The sequence below is a fragment of the Ambystoma mexicanum genome, chromosome 5q, assembly GCF_040938575.1.
Source record: "Ambystoma mexicanum isolate Mex_15411 chromosome 5q, UKY_AmexF1_1, whole genome shotgun sequence".
NCBI classification, from domain to species: Eukaryota; Metazoa; Chordata; class Amphibia; order Caudata; family Ambystomatidae; genus Ambystoma; species Ambystoma mexicanum.
The window spans coordinates 1,291,912,348-1,291,929,149 of record NC_090933.1 but is presented as its reverse complement, the minus strand read 5'-3'; the positions used below and the strand labels follow the sequence as shown (position 1 = coordinate 1,291,929,149).

General features: G+C 47.7%; 1 protein-coding gene across 3 annotated transcripts in view; it reads right to left on the bottom strand.

Annotated features, from left to right (window-relative positions):
* Nucleotides 1–16,802, bottom strand: part of IQANK1 (IQ motif and ankyrin repeat containing 1) — a 1,215,835-nt gene that overhangs the window by 660,558 nt on the left and 538,475 nt on the right. For 2 of the 3 annotated variants that reach the window (XM_069621882.1, XM_069621881.1), the window contains exon 6: nucleotides 1,005–1,070. The exons of the other annotated variant lie outside the window; for it this stretch is intronic. In XM_069621882.1, coding sequence (XP_069477983.1) covers nucleotides 1,005–1,070 — 66 coding nt within the window. The remainder of the gene's footprint in view (nucleotides 1–1,004; nucleotides 1,071–16,802) is intronic. 3 annotated transcript variants of the gene reach the window in all.

Below are 16,802 nucleotides of genomic sequence, written 5' to 3'. Positions count from 1 at the left end.
CTCCATGGTAACTGTATGTACTTTCATCAGTACGGTCTACGTAAACGTAGAGATGGTAAACACATTTTACAAAATAATCTATTTGTAAACAACTCAATGTAAGTTTTTCGAGAAGGCTCACATTGCACCGAACTATTAGTGTATTCCTAAACTAGGGATACACAAAGAAATCTACAATTATAATTGTATAAACTTTCACTGTGGCATTTGTTTCAGCGAGAAATACATCAAGGTTATTGATCTAATGCTTTGCAATTTAATGACAGTATCGCAAATGATTAAAAAAGCTATTAATATAATTCAATACATTCTCAGTTTTCACACCTCATCCTCCAGACCAGTTGCAGTACAAGAATAGTAGTATGTTGTTGAAGTTCCAGCCCCCCCTATATCAAAGTAATTTTAATAAAGATGTAAAAGCAAAATTGCAAACAGAAGTTACACGCAAAATATGGTTGATATTTACATAGAATCCCAAATGCAACTTAGACAAATGTCTGGGTAGGGATGCACTTGGTTGGATTTCCAATCATTTCACCAACTAATGAACTCACTCCTCTGCATACACCTCTCAAACTAACTCAACAGCACTACAGTCCGCTCTCTTGATCTTTTCTAGCTCAAAAACCACAGACCCTCCCTCTTTACATTACAAATCCGCCTGATGGCGTGGAGACCACAAAAGTGGCATTGTTGTGTGTTAACTTTGTTTCAAAAGCTAAAATTGTACATAACAATAACCAATATTTTTGAAGTTGAACTTAAACAAATAGATATTTTGTATTCTCGCATGTGAAGGATTAGTATACAAATATTACTTGAAAGTTGAGTGAGGTTGCTGTTGACTCTGGAACAGTGGTAGATGTACATAGATGTACAATAGTGGTCCTTTAATTGTTGCATATATTCATACCAGTGTGAAATAAAAAATGTACATTAGTATTAAAAATTAGACCACATCAAGAGCGATAAGGTAAGTTTATGTGTGGGTCACTTAGCCTCACCAGGTGGATGTTGGGCGTGTCTGTGGTTTCCTCCATGGTAACGGTCTGTACTTCGATCATTGTGGTCTATGTAAATAAAGAGATGGTAATCAACACATTTAACAAAATTACATATTTGTAAAAGACGCAATGTACGTTTTCGAGAAGGCTTACATTGCACAAAACTGTTATTGTATCCTTAAACTAGGGATACACAAAATAATCTAAAGTTATAATTGTATAAACCACAGTACATTGTGCCACGAAGGCAACTTGTGCAGTGAAATATCAATTGAAGTATTCCACAAAAACTCCAAACCGTTTGTTGTGTTACATGTTCAAAAACTATTTCAATGTATTGAATGATCATTTTGAAAACATATTATATTGAAAACATTTTGAAAAAAGTCAACTACATTAAATTCTACTACACTACTACCCTGGGTCAGCGTGTGCTGAAATTCAGTAGTAACTGCATTGGAAAGTAATTTGAAATGGATTCTGAGGCAACGCTTTTTAGTGAACTTTGACTGTTCGTACATATCTTATTGTAACGATTGTCAGGGGCAGGAAGGGGTCAAGACAGACTGTGTCCTGCACCAGCGCAGACAGAAGCAGACAGAAACACAAGCAGGCACCTTTGAAGCCCCTTTACAGGCTTTTCTACCTTCCTTGCAGAGCAGCAACCTATAAGACTGCATTTCCCAGCAGCCGCTGGGCCAGGAACTATAGCCGGCAAGCCACGTTCGGTGTGGTTCACCTACGCGCATGAGCGTAACTGAAGGCATGGCGCTTGTGCTCCAGATACCGACCCAACAAGACGTGCCAGGAGGAGCTCCAGCCCGGAAAGCACACGCGAGGGGCCACACCCTACCTGAAAGTTATTCCGGCCCCCTGCACACTACATCTAAGTCGCAAAGTGCTCCAGCAACTTGGTAGAAGCCAGGGGACGCGCGGGGGCCGCAACCATTCCTTGCCCTCTGCTCAAAACACAGATAAGCTGCGCCATATGTTGCTATGCAGCACACTACAGTGGCTGCAATAAACCCCTGCAGAGCGCTACTCTCCTGGGGCTCCACCATAGTCTCGGCAACAACGGGGAACTTACCTTAGGCTCCGCTGCATCCAGGAGCAACCATAGCTATTCCGCCGCACGCCAGTAGTCTAGTGTGGCTATGTAACGCTCACCTGATTCCCGTAGAGGCGCCGGTCTTGACTGGGCGTATACCGTATCTTCAAAGGTGATGTGTAACACACGGCTGGCTCTTTGGGCTGGACCTCTGTGCACTGTATGTCTGACTCGAAGGGTAAGATGTCTGCAGATAGAAAATATGGGATTATGAACTGGGTTATTGAATGTCTCTCTCTTCTTCCCTTTCTCTTCTCCTGTAGAACCCCAAAGGTTAACGCTCTCACCTTAGGTAAGTGAACGCCGTGCTCTCCATCTGCCTCGGGGCAGGGTGCTGTAACCAGTTTCTTCACTGGATAAGGGGAGCAGGCCTCTTGACTTCAGAGGACTGCTGTCCGTCGTTTACTGCACGAACGGTAAGTTTCGAGTAATTCTAATGTCTTTAAAAGTCTTTAGTAATGATGTCTCTTGTTTTGCAGGGTTCCGGCGATGGCGGATGACGGGCTGAAGTGAGTTGAAGATGGAGCCCGTGTGATGAATAGAAGCGCCTGGAAGCACGTAAGTAAGCGCTTGTTGCCTGCTTCACGATGCGCTCTAACTGTCTTTTTATTTTGCAGGTACAAGTTCGGAGCGGCTGCAGGGTGCCGGAATACCCACTGGGTTAGATGTGGAAAGGAGTAATGGCACGTGAGTATTAAAGTTCCCCAATATCTTTAAACGCACCTTGTTTTGTCTTTCAGATGCGGGATGCAGCGCCGAAGACCTCCGGAGCGCACGAAGAGTAGGTAAGCCTTTGTCTTTCAGATGCCGGAATGCAGTGCGAAGACCTCCGGAGCGCACGAAGAGTAGGTAAGCCTTTGTCTTTCTGATGCCGGAATGCAGCGCGAGGCGTTGGTGACAGCCGATGGACCAGGTAAGTGAAGCGCTGTCACTGAAGACCGTAATGCTAACCTGTTCTTTCTTGTCTTTATAGATGTTGCTGAAGACTGGATTCAGGATGGTAAGCCTTTTTCCTTAGGCCCAGGATCAGATGCAGAAGACACGATGAGCGTTCTGCTGCAGAGGATGCAGAATAACGCAAAGCAAGATTCATCCATCGGGTATGGTTTAAATAGCCTCCTGTAGTGCTTAGATGTCTCCTTCCACAGCCACGCCTAGGTAAGAAAAGAGTTCCTGCTTTCCAGAAGAGTTCCAGTGTTCTGAACCTAGGGCGTGGCTCCTGCCCCACCCAACAGGAAAAGTAGTTCCAAACAGAAGAGGATCAGAGGCTCAACTGGCAGGCAAGTAAGCAGCATGGTCTGCTGCAGGTAAGTCCACCCAAGCATTATGAGCCCGGTGCTTCCAGCGCTTGGACTGGGCATATTTATGAGCCTGGTGCCACTGGCGCCAGGACTGGGTCCAAAAGGTCCCAATTGGGACTGGTTGGCACTCGGAACTTGGGTTATGGATCTGCTTCCAAGGGAGTTGGGAAAACCCTGACCTTTTGGAAGCAGAGATCATGACAGTACCCCCCCTCAAGGCCCCTCCCAAACCGGGCTTCTCCGGGGGTTTTGGCTTGTCAGGAAATGTTCGGTGAAATCTTTTGATTAGGTGAGGAGCGTGGACATATTCAGCAGGTTCCCAGGATCTCTCTTGGGGGCCGTAGCCTTTCCAGTCAATTAGGTAAAATAGTTTAGATTTGGAGATCTTGGAGTCCAGAATGCTTTTGACTTCAAACTCGAGTTCTCCATTAACTAGGATGGGTTTTGGAGATTTAGTTAGTCGGGTTTGAGGTTGCACGGGTTTTAATAGAGAGACGTGGAAGACCGGATGTATCTTCATGTGCGGGGGCAAGTCCAACTTGACCGCTACTGGGTTTACTATGGTAGTGATGGAATAGGGACCAAGGTATCTTGGGTTGAATGTGCGTGGCCCTTTTAGAGGTAGATATTTGGTGGATAACCAGACTTGATCCCCTACTTGATATTGAGGGGCTTCCTTCCGATGTTGATCTGCTCCTTTCTTGTATTGTTCTTTAGCCCTTTGAAGGTGAGAAACAGCTTCCTTAAAGGCTTGGGTGATTGTAGAATGCAGGTAGTCTACTGCTGGTGTTTCAAGATCTTGGAGGGGATCCAACTCCGAGGTTCGAGGGTGACTGCCGTATAAAAGAAAAAACGGGGTTTTCCCAGTTCCCGAATGGACAGAGTTATTGTAGGCATATTCGGCTATCCAAAGGATGTCTTTCCAAGTTTTTTCAGTTTGTTGCAGCATGCAGCGTAAATACTGTTCCAGAGTTTGATTGGTCCTCTCGGTTTGTCCGTCGGTCTGAGGGTGGTGACTGGTCGATAGTCTCACATCAATTTGAGCCGACCGACAGCAACTTCGCCAAAAATGAGAAATAAATTGACTACCTCGATCCGAAATTAGAACCGAAGGAAAACCGTGCAGTCAGACGATGTTTTCGAGAAATTCTCGGGCCAGAGTTGCTGCTGTTGGCAAGCCTTTGAGCGGAATGAAATGCGCCATCTTGGAGAATAAGTCCACGATTACTAGAATCGTATTGTATCCGGAGCATGGAGGTAGATCGGTGATGAAGTCCATAGAAAGCGTATGCCAAGGGCGAGGTGGGATGTCAATAGGGCGTAAGAGGCCTGCTGGTCTTTCCTTTTGACTCTTGTTTTGGGCGCATACTCCACAGGACATTATAAAGTCTCTGATATCTTTTTTCCAAGACGGCCACCAGAAGTAGCGCTTGATCTTTTCTGAGGTCTTGGCAATACCGGGATGTCCTTCCATTAAAGAATCGTGATAACAAGAGATTACTTTTTTCTGTAAATCTGTGCTGGGCAGGTATAATCGTTCTTGGAAATACAATAAGTTGTCCTTTACTGCAAAGTCCTTTCCCTGCAGATGCCAATTCTGTATGTCTGCTGGAGTTACAAGTTGCCTGGCTTTATCCTTAACTTCCTCTATGGATTGTGTGGCGATTACACCCAGAATTCTTTGTTCGGGAATGATTGGTACAGGTTTAGGGTTGATCAAGTGTTCTTCCACTCCCATCCGAGAAAGGGCATCAGCTTTACCGTTTTTTGTACCAGGTCGATAGGTAATTATGAAGTCAAACTCGGCAAAGAATAATGCCCAACGGAGTTGTCTAGAGGATTGGGCTTTTGCGGTTTTCAAATATTGCAGGTTTCGGTGATCCGTAATCACAGTAACGGTGTGTCGGGCCCCCAGCAGATAATGCCGCCAAGCCTTAAAGGCAGACTTGATAGCCAGAAGTTCCTTGTCAGTAATCGTGTAATTGATTTCAGGAGGCGAGAATTTGCGGGACCAAAATGCCACGGGATGCAACTGATTGGTTACCGGGTCCTTTTGTGATAGAACTGCCCCCATGGCAAGGCTTGAAGCATCAGTTTCCACGATGTAGGGGAGTTCGGGGCGAGGGTGTTTTAAGATTGGTGCAGAGATGAATTTAGTCTTCAAATCCTGGAAAGCTTGTTCCGCCTCGGTAGACCATTCAAAACGTTTGTTTTTCTTTAACAAGGCAGTGATGGGCTGGACTATTCGAGAAAATTCGGGGATAAACCTGCGGTAAAAGTTAGCGAAGCCTAACATGCTTTGCACACCTTTTACGGAGGATGGTGATGGCCATTTGAGAACTGCATCGACCTTCTTTGAATCCATACGCACTCCGCTAGGTGATAATATGAATCCCAAGAATTCAACTTCAGTCACGTTGAAAACACATTTTTCCAACTTAGCGAAAAGTTTGTGTTGACGCAATCTTTCGAGGACCATTTTCACGTGTTTCCGATGTTCACATTCCGATGAAGAATAAACGAGGATGTCGTCAATGTAAACAACAACACACACATCTATGAGCTCTCTGAGGACATCGTTCATAAAATATTGAAAGGCGGCCGGGGCATTGCAAAGTCTGAAGGGCATGACCTGATATTCAAAAAGCCCATATTTGGTGCGGAAGGCCGTCTTCCATTCATCGCCATCTTTTACTTGTACCAAGTGGTAGGCTCCTCTAAGATCCAGCTTTGTATATATGCATGCTTTTCTGACTTGGTCCAGGAGTTCAGGGATCAAAGGTAACGGATATCTATTCTTGACGGTGATCTGGTTCAGGGAGCGATAATCTATACAAGTTCTAAGGTCTCCTTCCTTTTTTGGAACGAAGAACAAAGCTGAAGAAGCAGGGGACTTGGAAGGACGAATAAACCCATTTGCCAGGTATTGATCCAGGTATTGTCGAAGGTGAAGGTTCTCAGGCTCGGTGAGGGCATAAATTCTACTACAAGGAGTAGTAGATCCAGGTATCAGGTCTATCTGGCAGTCATATGACCTATGAGGAGGTAGAGAGTTAGCCTGATCCTTCCGGAAAACATCTTGGTATTCTAGGTATTCGGGAGGTAACTGGGGAGTCTCTGAAGAAATTGCTGCCAGTGCAACACCAGGTGGAGGGTGACAAGTAGAGACACATTCTGGAAACTGGACCGTTCTTGCTCGCCAATCGATCAGAGGATTGTGTTTCTCCAACCAAGGTATTCCTAGAATAATCTGAAACTGAGGAGCCTTGATCACATCGAACACGATCTTCTCATGGTGTCCATCTTGACTTACTAGCGTCACCTCTTGAGTGGTATGCGTTACTGGCCCGGAGGCTATCTCCGTTCCATCCACCGTAGTAATGACGTCCTTTACAGCCTTGGGACAAAGAGTTAGATTCATCCTCAAAACCATTTCATGATCCACATAATTGCCGATGGCACCGCTGTCGACGTAAGCTTCAATTGCATGTAATCGATCCGGATTATCAGGGCTAATGAGGACCATAGGTATCACGAAATGCGAGGTCACGGAACTGGTTTTCACGCTCGGCAAGAGGACCTCTATTCTTGTCGGGCGAGGTTGTTTCCCTGCTCAGAGTTTGTAACTTTGGTAACTGCAGCTCCTACTGCCTTCTTGGCAGGTTTCACCGGACAGTCTCGAAGAAAGTGCCCTGAGTTTCCGCAATAGAGGCATAATTGCAACTGTTTTCTCCTTTCCCGCTCCTTTTGTGTTAGAGGACCTTTCAGGCCCCCTATTTGCATGGGTTCCCCGGAGTCTACACCTTTGGAAGGAGTCGGCGGTTTGGAAAATACTCGAGCATCAAACTTGGAACGATCGGCCTTCCTGTTCTGCAGTCTGTGATCTATTTGAACGACTAAGTCTATATAGTCCGAACAATCTTGTGGGGGATTCACTACTTGGGCTAACACATCTTTGAGCTCTCCACGTAGACCTCTATAAAACAGCGTAATCCTTTTGTCCTCAGGCCATTGAGTTTCCACTATCAGTCTGTTGAAAGACGCAATATAAGCCAAAAGGTCTTGATTACCTTGTCGCAACGAAAGAAGCTCATTGTCCAAGGCCTGCCCATGTGAATGTCTTGCGAACAGTTTTTCCATACTGAGCTGAAAAGCTTGAAAATCATGGAGAACCGGATCATCTTGATTTACTAGAGGGATCGACCAGTCTGCCGCATTGCCACTAAGGTACGAAAGCACGAAAGCTACTTTAGCTTGATCAGTTGGAAAGGCTGCTGGCCGGCATAAGAAATGCAACCGGCACTGATTGATAAATACTGCAAACCTCTTTGGGTCACCAGAAAATCGTTCGGGCGGAGCCAGAGGTACATTCCCAGGTAGGTTGATCTGCACTGGATTCATAGAGGATGTAGAAGGAAGATTTCCCCCAGATGCGGGTAACGGGGTCTGTCCGGCTTGTGACTGTAGCAATTGTCTAGCGAGATCATCTGTTCGCGCCTTGGAAATAATCAGTTCCCTTCTTAGAGCGTTCGTTTCCTGACGGGCTGCATGCACTTCTGCCCTTAGTTCCCCAAGTAACTGGGCTAGCTGGTCGGTATCCGAGGTTTCCATAGCGCCTGGACGGGAGTTTTGCGGTAGGCTTTGCGTTCTGTAACGCTCACCTGATTCCCGTAGAGGCGCCGGTCTTGACTGGGCGTATACCGTATCTTCAAAGGTGATGTGTAACACACGGCTGGCTCTTTGGGCTGGACCTCTGTGCACTGTATGTCTGACTCGAAGGGTAAGATGTCTGCAGATAGAAAATATGGGATTAATGAACTGGGTTATTGAATGTCTCTCTCTTCTTCCCTTTCTCTTCTCCTGTAGAACCCCAAAGGTTAACGCTCTCACCTTAGGTAAGTGAACGCCGTGCTCTCCATCTGCCTCGGGGCAGGGTGCTGTAACCAGTTTCTTCACTGGATAAGGGGAGCAGGCCTCTTGACTTCAGAGGACTGCTGTCCGTCGTTTACTGCACGAACGGTAAGTTTCGAGTAATTCTAATGTCTTTAAAAGTCTTTAGTAATGATGTCTCTTGTTTTGCAGGGTTCCGGCGATGGCGGATGACGGGCTGAAGTGAGTTGAAGATGGATCCCGTGTGATGAATAGAAGCGCCTGGAAGCACGTAAGTAAGCGCTTGTTGCCTGCTTCACGATGCGCTCTAACTGTCTTTTTATTTTGCAGGTACAAGTTCGGAGCGGCTGCAGGGTGCCGGAATACCCACTGGGTTAGATGTGGAAAGGAGTAATGTCACGTGAGTATTAAAGTTCCCCAATGTCTTTAAACGCACCTTGTTTTGTCTTTCAGATGCGGGATGCAGCGCCGAAGACCTCCGGAGCGCACGAAGAGTAGGTAAGCCTTTGTCTTTCAGATGCCGGAATGCAGTGCGAAGACCCCCGGAGCGCACGAAGAGTAGGTAAGCCTTTGTCTTTCTGATGCCGGAATGCAGCGCGAGGCGTTGGTGACAGCCGATGGACCAGGTAAGTGAAGCGCTGTCACTGAAGACCGTAATGCTAACCTGTTCTTTCTTGTCTTTATAGGTGTTGCTGAAGACTGGATTCAGGATGGTAAGCCTTTTTCCTTAGGCCCAGGATCAGATGCAGAAGACACGATGAGCGTTCTGCTGCAGAGGATGCAGAATAACGCAAAGCAAGATTCATCCATCGGGTGTGGTTTAAATAGCCTCCTGTAGTGCTTAGGTGTCTCCTTCCACAGCCACGCCTAGGTAAGAAAAGAGTTCCTGCTTTCCAGAAGAGTTCCAGTGTTCTGAACCTAGGGCGTGGCTCCTGCCCCACCCAACAGGAAAAGTAGTTCCAAACAGAAGAGGATCAGAGGCTCAACTAGCAGGCAAGTAAGCAGCATGGTCTGCTGCAGGTAAGTCCACCCAAGCATTATGAGCCCGGCGCTTCCAGCGCTGGGACTGGGCATATTTATGAGCCTGGTGCCACTGGCGCCAGGACTGGGTCCAAAAGGTCCCAATTGGGACTGGTTGGCACTCGGAACCTGGGTTATGGATCTGCTTCCAAGGAAGTTGGGAAAACCCTGACCTTTTGGAAGCAGAGATCATGACAGGCTATGTCAAAACTGATTCTTGCCTAGACTATATGTATCTCCGTCCCCAAGCACCAGTCAGTGAGATTGGTAAGAACTTGCTGACCGGTTATTGAGGCCACAGGTGACTGGAACAATAGACCGGGTCCCCAGGTAGCTGCAATGGAAACAATCACGTGTACAATTTGTGCCCTAAGTCTTAATCAAGTAACTAGAAAACTGACACCTACCAGTTGGTGTGGCCGGGAAGATGTGTAGGTGGAGGACGGTGGACAGGATGCCTGGCTACTTCCCAACTAGGGCGGTGCAAGGTGGAATTCAAATCCAGCGATGAGACACCTTGTATCGGAAGGTGCTTAAAGTGGAACCAGGCAGGAACTCAGTTAACGTTTCTGAATAAGAGTATGTCGTTTCTGAATAAGAGTATGTGTGGAGCAGGGAAGGTATGCCAAAAGCAGTCCAAAGAACACAGACCATGGTCAAAGTCTTAGTTCACAATTCCAAAGCGGCAAAACCAAAACGTTAACACAAGAGGCAGTCCATACAGCCTTGCCATTCTTAGCAGTTCGAATGATCCATGCCGAGGGAAAGGTCGTAGTAGCCGTGGAGTTACAAAAGAGGTATCCGTGTAGCAAAATCGAGGTCACAATCTAGTAAATATCAAGTTGGAGGTAAGGAAATAGCAAAGTTCGAGGTAACTTTAATACCGCTGTGAGCTGGGTCAAAACGCAGCTGAGAAGTGTCGGATAGAGTTTCCGGCGTTATTTTATGTCGTTGCCAAGATAACGCGATCACGCGATCTAGCTCGTCTCACACGCTCGCGTAGCCGTGTAGTCTGAACGTTGCTTAGCTTCCAGGACAACTGGCAATTATAACGCGGCTGCAGCCACCACGAATACTGTGGTCGTAGGAAAGCAGCCTTTGTTGGAATGCAACGGAGGCACCATGCACCTAGGCCCCCACGTCGCTGCCTCGAGGGTAACCATGAGTACTATGAATACTACGTGTGTGTTGTACACTAGCCGGTTCATGATGTACACTGGATGTGGTATGACGTGTGGAATGCGTGACAGACCAGTCAGCCCTACGCTTCATGCAAATTAGCCACGTGCGGCCATCGCAGTCACTGCAGAAAAAAACGTATGTGTTAAGCACACGGATTAACGTGTGAACTCTGTTAATATAGTTGACAGTCAAGCAAGCATGTCTGAATCAACGTGCAGCCATTGTTTTTTTTTAGAAGTGACTGCAGTGCTTTTTTGCAGCATTATTCTGCTACCACAAGACAACCCAAGTCTGGGAGCTGCAGGAGCAACAGGGGACACTGCGATCAACAGAAAGCAGAGCTAAGTGAACTACTATTATGTACTTAACTAAGTGCGTTATGTACTGTGTGCTCAACGGAAGTGCATGCATGTGTGCAAGGTAGTGTATGCAGGTTGTTTACAGAAGTGTGCATTAGGTAGGACTTTCCAAAAGACCCTTTAACTGTCCATTCAATCTCCTACATTCTCTTTCCGGTTATCCTGAATCCCCCATAACTATCCAACCATCAAGACCCTAATCCTCCTTCACTCCTTGGGTCGCAAAGGCCTGTGTAAGCTTGGACTTGCAGGTCCCAAAACCACACAGGGGGTATGGATGCTGCGGCGTGGGCAAACTCCTGGTTCAGAGGGACAATGGCATCCTTTACGATTGGGAAGGGTTCCTAGATGAGTTTGACAAGATCTTTAACAGGCAGGCTGCAGCCATGGATAGAGAGCTCCTAACGCTGAAGCAAGGAAGTGGAGAGTTTGTCATGTACGTTACACACTTCAATCGGCTAGTGGCCAAGTGGGCCAGGGAAAAAAGGATATCTCTGTTTTATCAGGGTCTCCGCGACGACCTTAAGGATTTAATCACACAGGTAGACCCACAACCTACAGATTGTCCGTCCATGATAGACTTGGCCCTGCTCCTAGACCACAGACAGGCAGAAAGGCTGGGTGAAAGAAGGCGAGGGGACATGCAACCCATGGTGCCGCTCGACCAAACACACCAACCAAGAATCCCAGAGAGGCATGGAGAGAAACAGGGTGATGAGGAGCCCATGTAGATAGGGTCCACTAAAGGCCCACTGACAAAGGAAGAGAAAGATTTCAGTCGAAAAGAGGGCTTATGTGTGTACTTTGGCACTACAGGCCATTTTGTATGAGAGTGCCCAACGAAAACTAAAACACAGGGAAATGCCTCAGCTTGGCGGTCGTAGGGGTCACACAGTTGAGACTAGGCACAGAGGAAGCCCATGCGGTGGGTAGCACCAATTATGCGTCACACGTTTTTTTGTCCGGTCAATTGGGTTTTCTAGGCCAGGAGGTCACTGTTAGCTTGCTCGTGGACTCAGGAGCTACGGGTAGTTTCATTGATGCCCAGTATGCCGCTAAACAAAAGATTCCGGTAAAAAGCAAATAGGTGCCGGAAGCTGTTAGGGCGGTAGATGTAACTCTGCTTTGTTCCGGTCTTATCACACACTCTACACAGTCGGTGTGGCTGTACAGTGAACGAGGCCATCAGCAAAAAATCCAGTTCGACCGTATTGCAGCCCCGCACTTTGGGCTCATCTTAGGGCTCCCTTGGATCAAGAAACATGACCCCCCAGAATATCGTGGTCCGTGGGAAAGGTCTATTGGGGTTCGCCATATTGGGCTGAACACTGTTTCAAGGCAAACACAGTGCCAGCGCGTTCTGAGCACAAAGTGCTGAGTGAAAACATGCAGGAACCTCCTGCAGACCCATAGATCTCAGTGCCCTGCCCCCAGACTATCATGACTTCTGTGACATGTTCAGCAAATGGGCAGCAGAAACCCTGCCTCTACACCGTGCATTCGATTGCCGTATAGACCTGGAGCTTGGGGGTGGTTTTACCATGTTGTCTCGTCCATGCATTAATCGGGGAGGAAACTAAACATCTACGTGATTATATCGACACCAATCTATGGAATGGGTAGATTAGACAATCGAAATCACCAGTTTCTTCGCCTCTCCTCTTCGTCCCGAAGAAAACGGGGGACTTACGTACTCTCATTGACCACCGTGGTGTCAACCGCATCACCATCAAAAACTGCTACCCACTGTCCCCATCCCAGTCCTTCTGGACCAGGTGAGGAATGCCACCATATACACAAAGCTAGATTTGAAGGGTGCTTACCATCGGGTGCGTGCAGAGGACGAGTGGAAAACCGCCTTCGGAACAAAGTTTGGCTTGTATGAGTACCAAGTAATGCCCTTTGGTCTCTGCAATGCGCCTGGGGCCTTCAAGCAATTCCCTGGATGAGGTTCTTCACGAGTACCTTGATGTATTCGCAGTCGTGTATACAGACTACATCCTCATCTCGCGCGATGAAACACATGTTTATGAGCGTGATACAAATAAAATATATCATATCATATCTACTCCCAGAACAAGCACGACCATGTTAAGCACATCAGGGCCTTCCTACACCGGTTGCGAGAGCACTGTCTCTTCGCTAAGCTTGAGAAATGCGAATTTCATCAGATCACAGTAGAATTTCTGGGGTATTTCCTCACACCATTGGGTGTGCAAATGGACAAACGCAAGGTACAAACCATTTTAGACTGGCTAGCACTTGTTTCAGTAAAAGACATGCAGTCCTTCCTCGGATTCACCCATTTTTATAGGCGATTCGTCAAGGACTTTTCAGCCCTTGTTACATCCATTACCAAACTGCTAAGGAAAGGGCAGGTGTTTTGTTGGGATCAGGCGACTGAATACGGGTTAAAACAATTGAAAGCAGTTTTTACCAGCGCGCCAGTCCTAAAACACCCAGCTCTCACACAACCCTTCGTTGTGAAAACCAATGCATCCAGTTATACTCTCGGGCGGTGCTTTCCCAGAGGGATCCACAGACCAGGCTTTTGCATCCCCTGGCATACTATTCTCGAAAGATATTGCCAGCAGAAACCAACGACACGATAGTAGACCGAGAGCTGTTGGCAGTCGAATCTGCAATCGAGGAATGGCGACATTACCTCATGGGGGCATATCATACTGTGACAGTGATGAATGATCACAGGAACTTGCAGTTTATTGAAACCGCCAAGTCTCTTAGTCCACGTCAGCTACGTTGGGCACTGTTCCTTGCAGATTTTGACATCCTAATCACTTACCGACCCGGAACAAACAACAGAAAGCCGATATTCTCTCTCAGTACCCTGAACCATCAGAGAGGGAGACCAAACAGGACCCACAGCCCATTATACCCATGTGCAAATCGTTAGGCCCCGTACCACAGCAACCGTATTCTAGGCAGTACAAAAGGCCATGTCCACAGATGTACTAAGCAAATGGTGCGAGTCAAGTGCACAACATACTTTAGTGGACGGGCTCCCGTACCATGGGCACACATTGTATTTGCCCATCAAGGACCAGCAGAGAAAAGCCATGCAATGGTGTCACGACACCCCTTTAGCCGGCCACCCAGGCATAGCCAAGACACAAGAGACAGGAACTGGTAGCCTGCCATTTCTGGTGGCCTACTCTGTGGAAGGACGCACAGTGGCGGATTGCAAAACCTGCAGCAGAAACAAGGCCAGTCATCAGAAACCAGCCGGACTATTGCAACCACTGCCTACTCCACCGGCCCCTTGCTATACAATTTCAATGGACCTCATAGTAGAAGAACCACCCGTACAACGCTACACCTCGATACTGGTAGACTCTTTGACAAAAATTAACCAATTTATCACTTGTAAAGGGGCGCTGACTGCGGGAGAGGTATCAGAGCTTTTTCTACAAAATGTGGTGCCCTTACATGGCTTACCATTGCGAATCATCACAGACCGAGGCCCACAGTTCACATCACAGTTTTGGCGTTCCTTATGTAAACTAGTGGGGATGGAAGTGCGCATGTCCTCAGGATACCACCCAGAAAAAAAGATGGTCGGACCCAAAAGGTAAACAAAGTACTAAAACAATACCTACAGTGCTTTGACACCCGCATGGAAGCATCATGGGTTCAACACACCTGGTTAGCTGAAATAGCATTCTATTCATATAGATTTTTGTAAAGCGCCAACTCACCTGCAAGCCTCAGAGCGCTCAACAACGCAATCCATAGCTCAACAAAGTGCACTCCATTCCTTGGGTTATAATGGTTTCCATCCTCTGGTTTTGCCCATAGCTACAGCATCTCCGCCCCCACTTCTACCAGCTTTGGTGGGTCAACATAAACACGTCCAAGTATGGAATAATATTCAGACCAATTTGAGTCATGCTAAGACAAGATACAAACATTATGCAGACAAACACTGACGAGCCTGTCCTCAATACCAAAAAGATCACTGGGTGGTGCTATCCACCTACAACATTCAAATCCAAGGCCCAAGAAAATTGTAGCCACGATACCTGGGACCATTTTACAGTAACCAAAGTGATAAATCCTGTAGTAGTCCGATTAGATCTCCCAACCCAGATGACAATACACCGGGTGGGTTACGGGCCTGAAGATCGCTCTTGGGAACCGGCTTGTAATGTGCATGCACCTGACTCTTGAAAGCTTTTCACAAGAATAACCCAAGAAGCCCCAAAAGGGTTGTATTGTCAGGGGCAGGAAGAGCAACAGCCTATAAGACTGCATTTCCCAGCATCCGCTGGGCCAGGAACTATAGCCGGCAAGCCACGTTGGGTGTGGCTCGCCTAAGTGCATGCGTGCAACTGAAGGCACAGGGAATGTGCTCCAGACACCGACCGACAAGACGTGTCGTGAGGAGCTCCAGCCCGGAAAACACACGCGAGGGGCTATGCCCTACCTGAAAGCCATTCCGGCCCCTCGCACACTAAAACCAAGTCACGCAGTGCCTCAGCAACTTGGCAAAAGCCAGGGGACACACATGGGGGCCCAGCCATTCCTTGCCCCGTGCTCAAAACCCATGTTGCTACGCAGCGCACTACAGTGGCAACAATAAACCAACGCCCGCGCACAGCGCTACTCACCTGGGGCTCCACCATAGTCTCGGCAGCACTGGGGAACTTATCTTAGGCTTCGCTGCATCCAGGAGTAACCATAGCTATTCTGCCGCACGCCAGTAGTCTAGTGTGGCTAGTTCGCTCTGGACTGCATGCAAATTAGCCATGTGCGGCCAACGCATTCACAGCAGAAAAAACTGCATGTGTGCACAGATTAACGTGTGAAGTTACGTGCAGCCATGGATTTTTTTAGGCACTAACTGCAGTGCTTTCTTGCAGCATTATTCTGCTACCACAAGAGAACCCAAGTATGGGAGCTGCAGAAGCAACAGGGGACACTCCGATCAGAAGAAAACAGAGCTAAGTGTTCTACTGTTATGTGCTTACCTAAATGCATTATGTACTGTGTGCTCAACAGGGAATTGCATGCATGTGTGCAAGGTAGTGTGTGCAGGTTGTTTGCAGAAGTGTGCATTAGGTAGCACTTTCCTAAACTCCATTACCTGTCCATTCAATCTCCTACAACCTCTTTCCGGTTACACTGAAACCCCCCATATCTATCCAACCATCGAGACCCTAACCCTCCTTCCACTCCTGGGGTTGCAGAGGCCTGTGTAAGCTTGGACTTGCAGGTCCCAAAACCACAGAGGAGGCAGGTTGGTTCATGCCACTCCTGCGCCTTGGAGCTGTGGACCCTGTCTACGATACATGAAGGCATTTTGGGATTTTCCTTATGATCTGTTAAAAAAACTACAAAAAATGACTATGGCCCTCATTACGACCCTGGTGGAAAGTGACTGACCGGACCGCCACAGCGGAAATAGCGTTTCCGCCATAGCACGAAGGAGCTAAGTGCGGCCCATTCCGACCCATCGGGCACGAGCACCACGCCATGGCGGAAGTGCAAAGTCCGCGATGGCGGAAATGACCCCAAAACGGCCCACACCGCCGCCGTACGGCGCCCCAGGTGCAATACCGCCACCCCTCTTAGCGGTCACCGCAGTGTGCGCCTACCGGAAAGTACGGTGACCGGAAATATACGGAAACGGAAGTAAAAACATGGGCCCGGAACGGGAAACATCCCGCCGTACACCTATAAAACCACTGAAACCACACAACCACCAAAAACACTACCCTGAGACACACCCAAACCCGTCATCCACCCTAGCGAAACCAAGAAAAATGGGAAAAGTAGCGAAGAAAGCGTGCGACCGCAAGCGGCAGGTCCACTTCTCCCGTGAGGAACTCACCGTGCTAACAGAGACCCTCCAGGAGAATGCTGCCGTCGTCTTCTCCACGCAAATGACCAGGACGGCACTTGCAAACAAGAAGGCCAT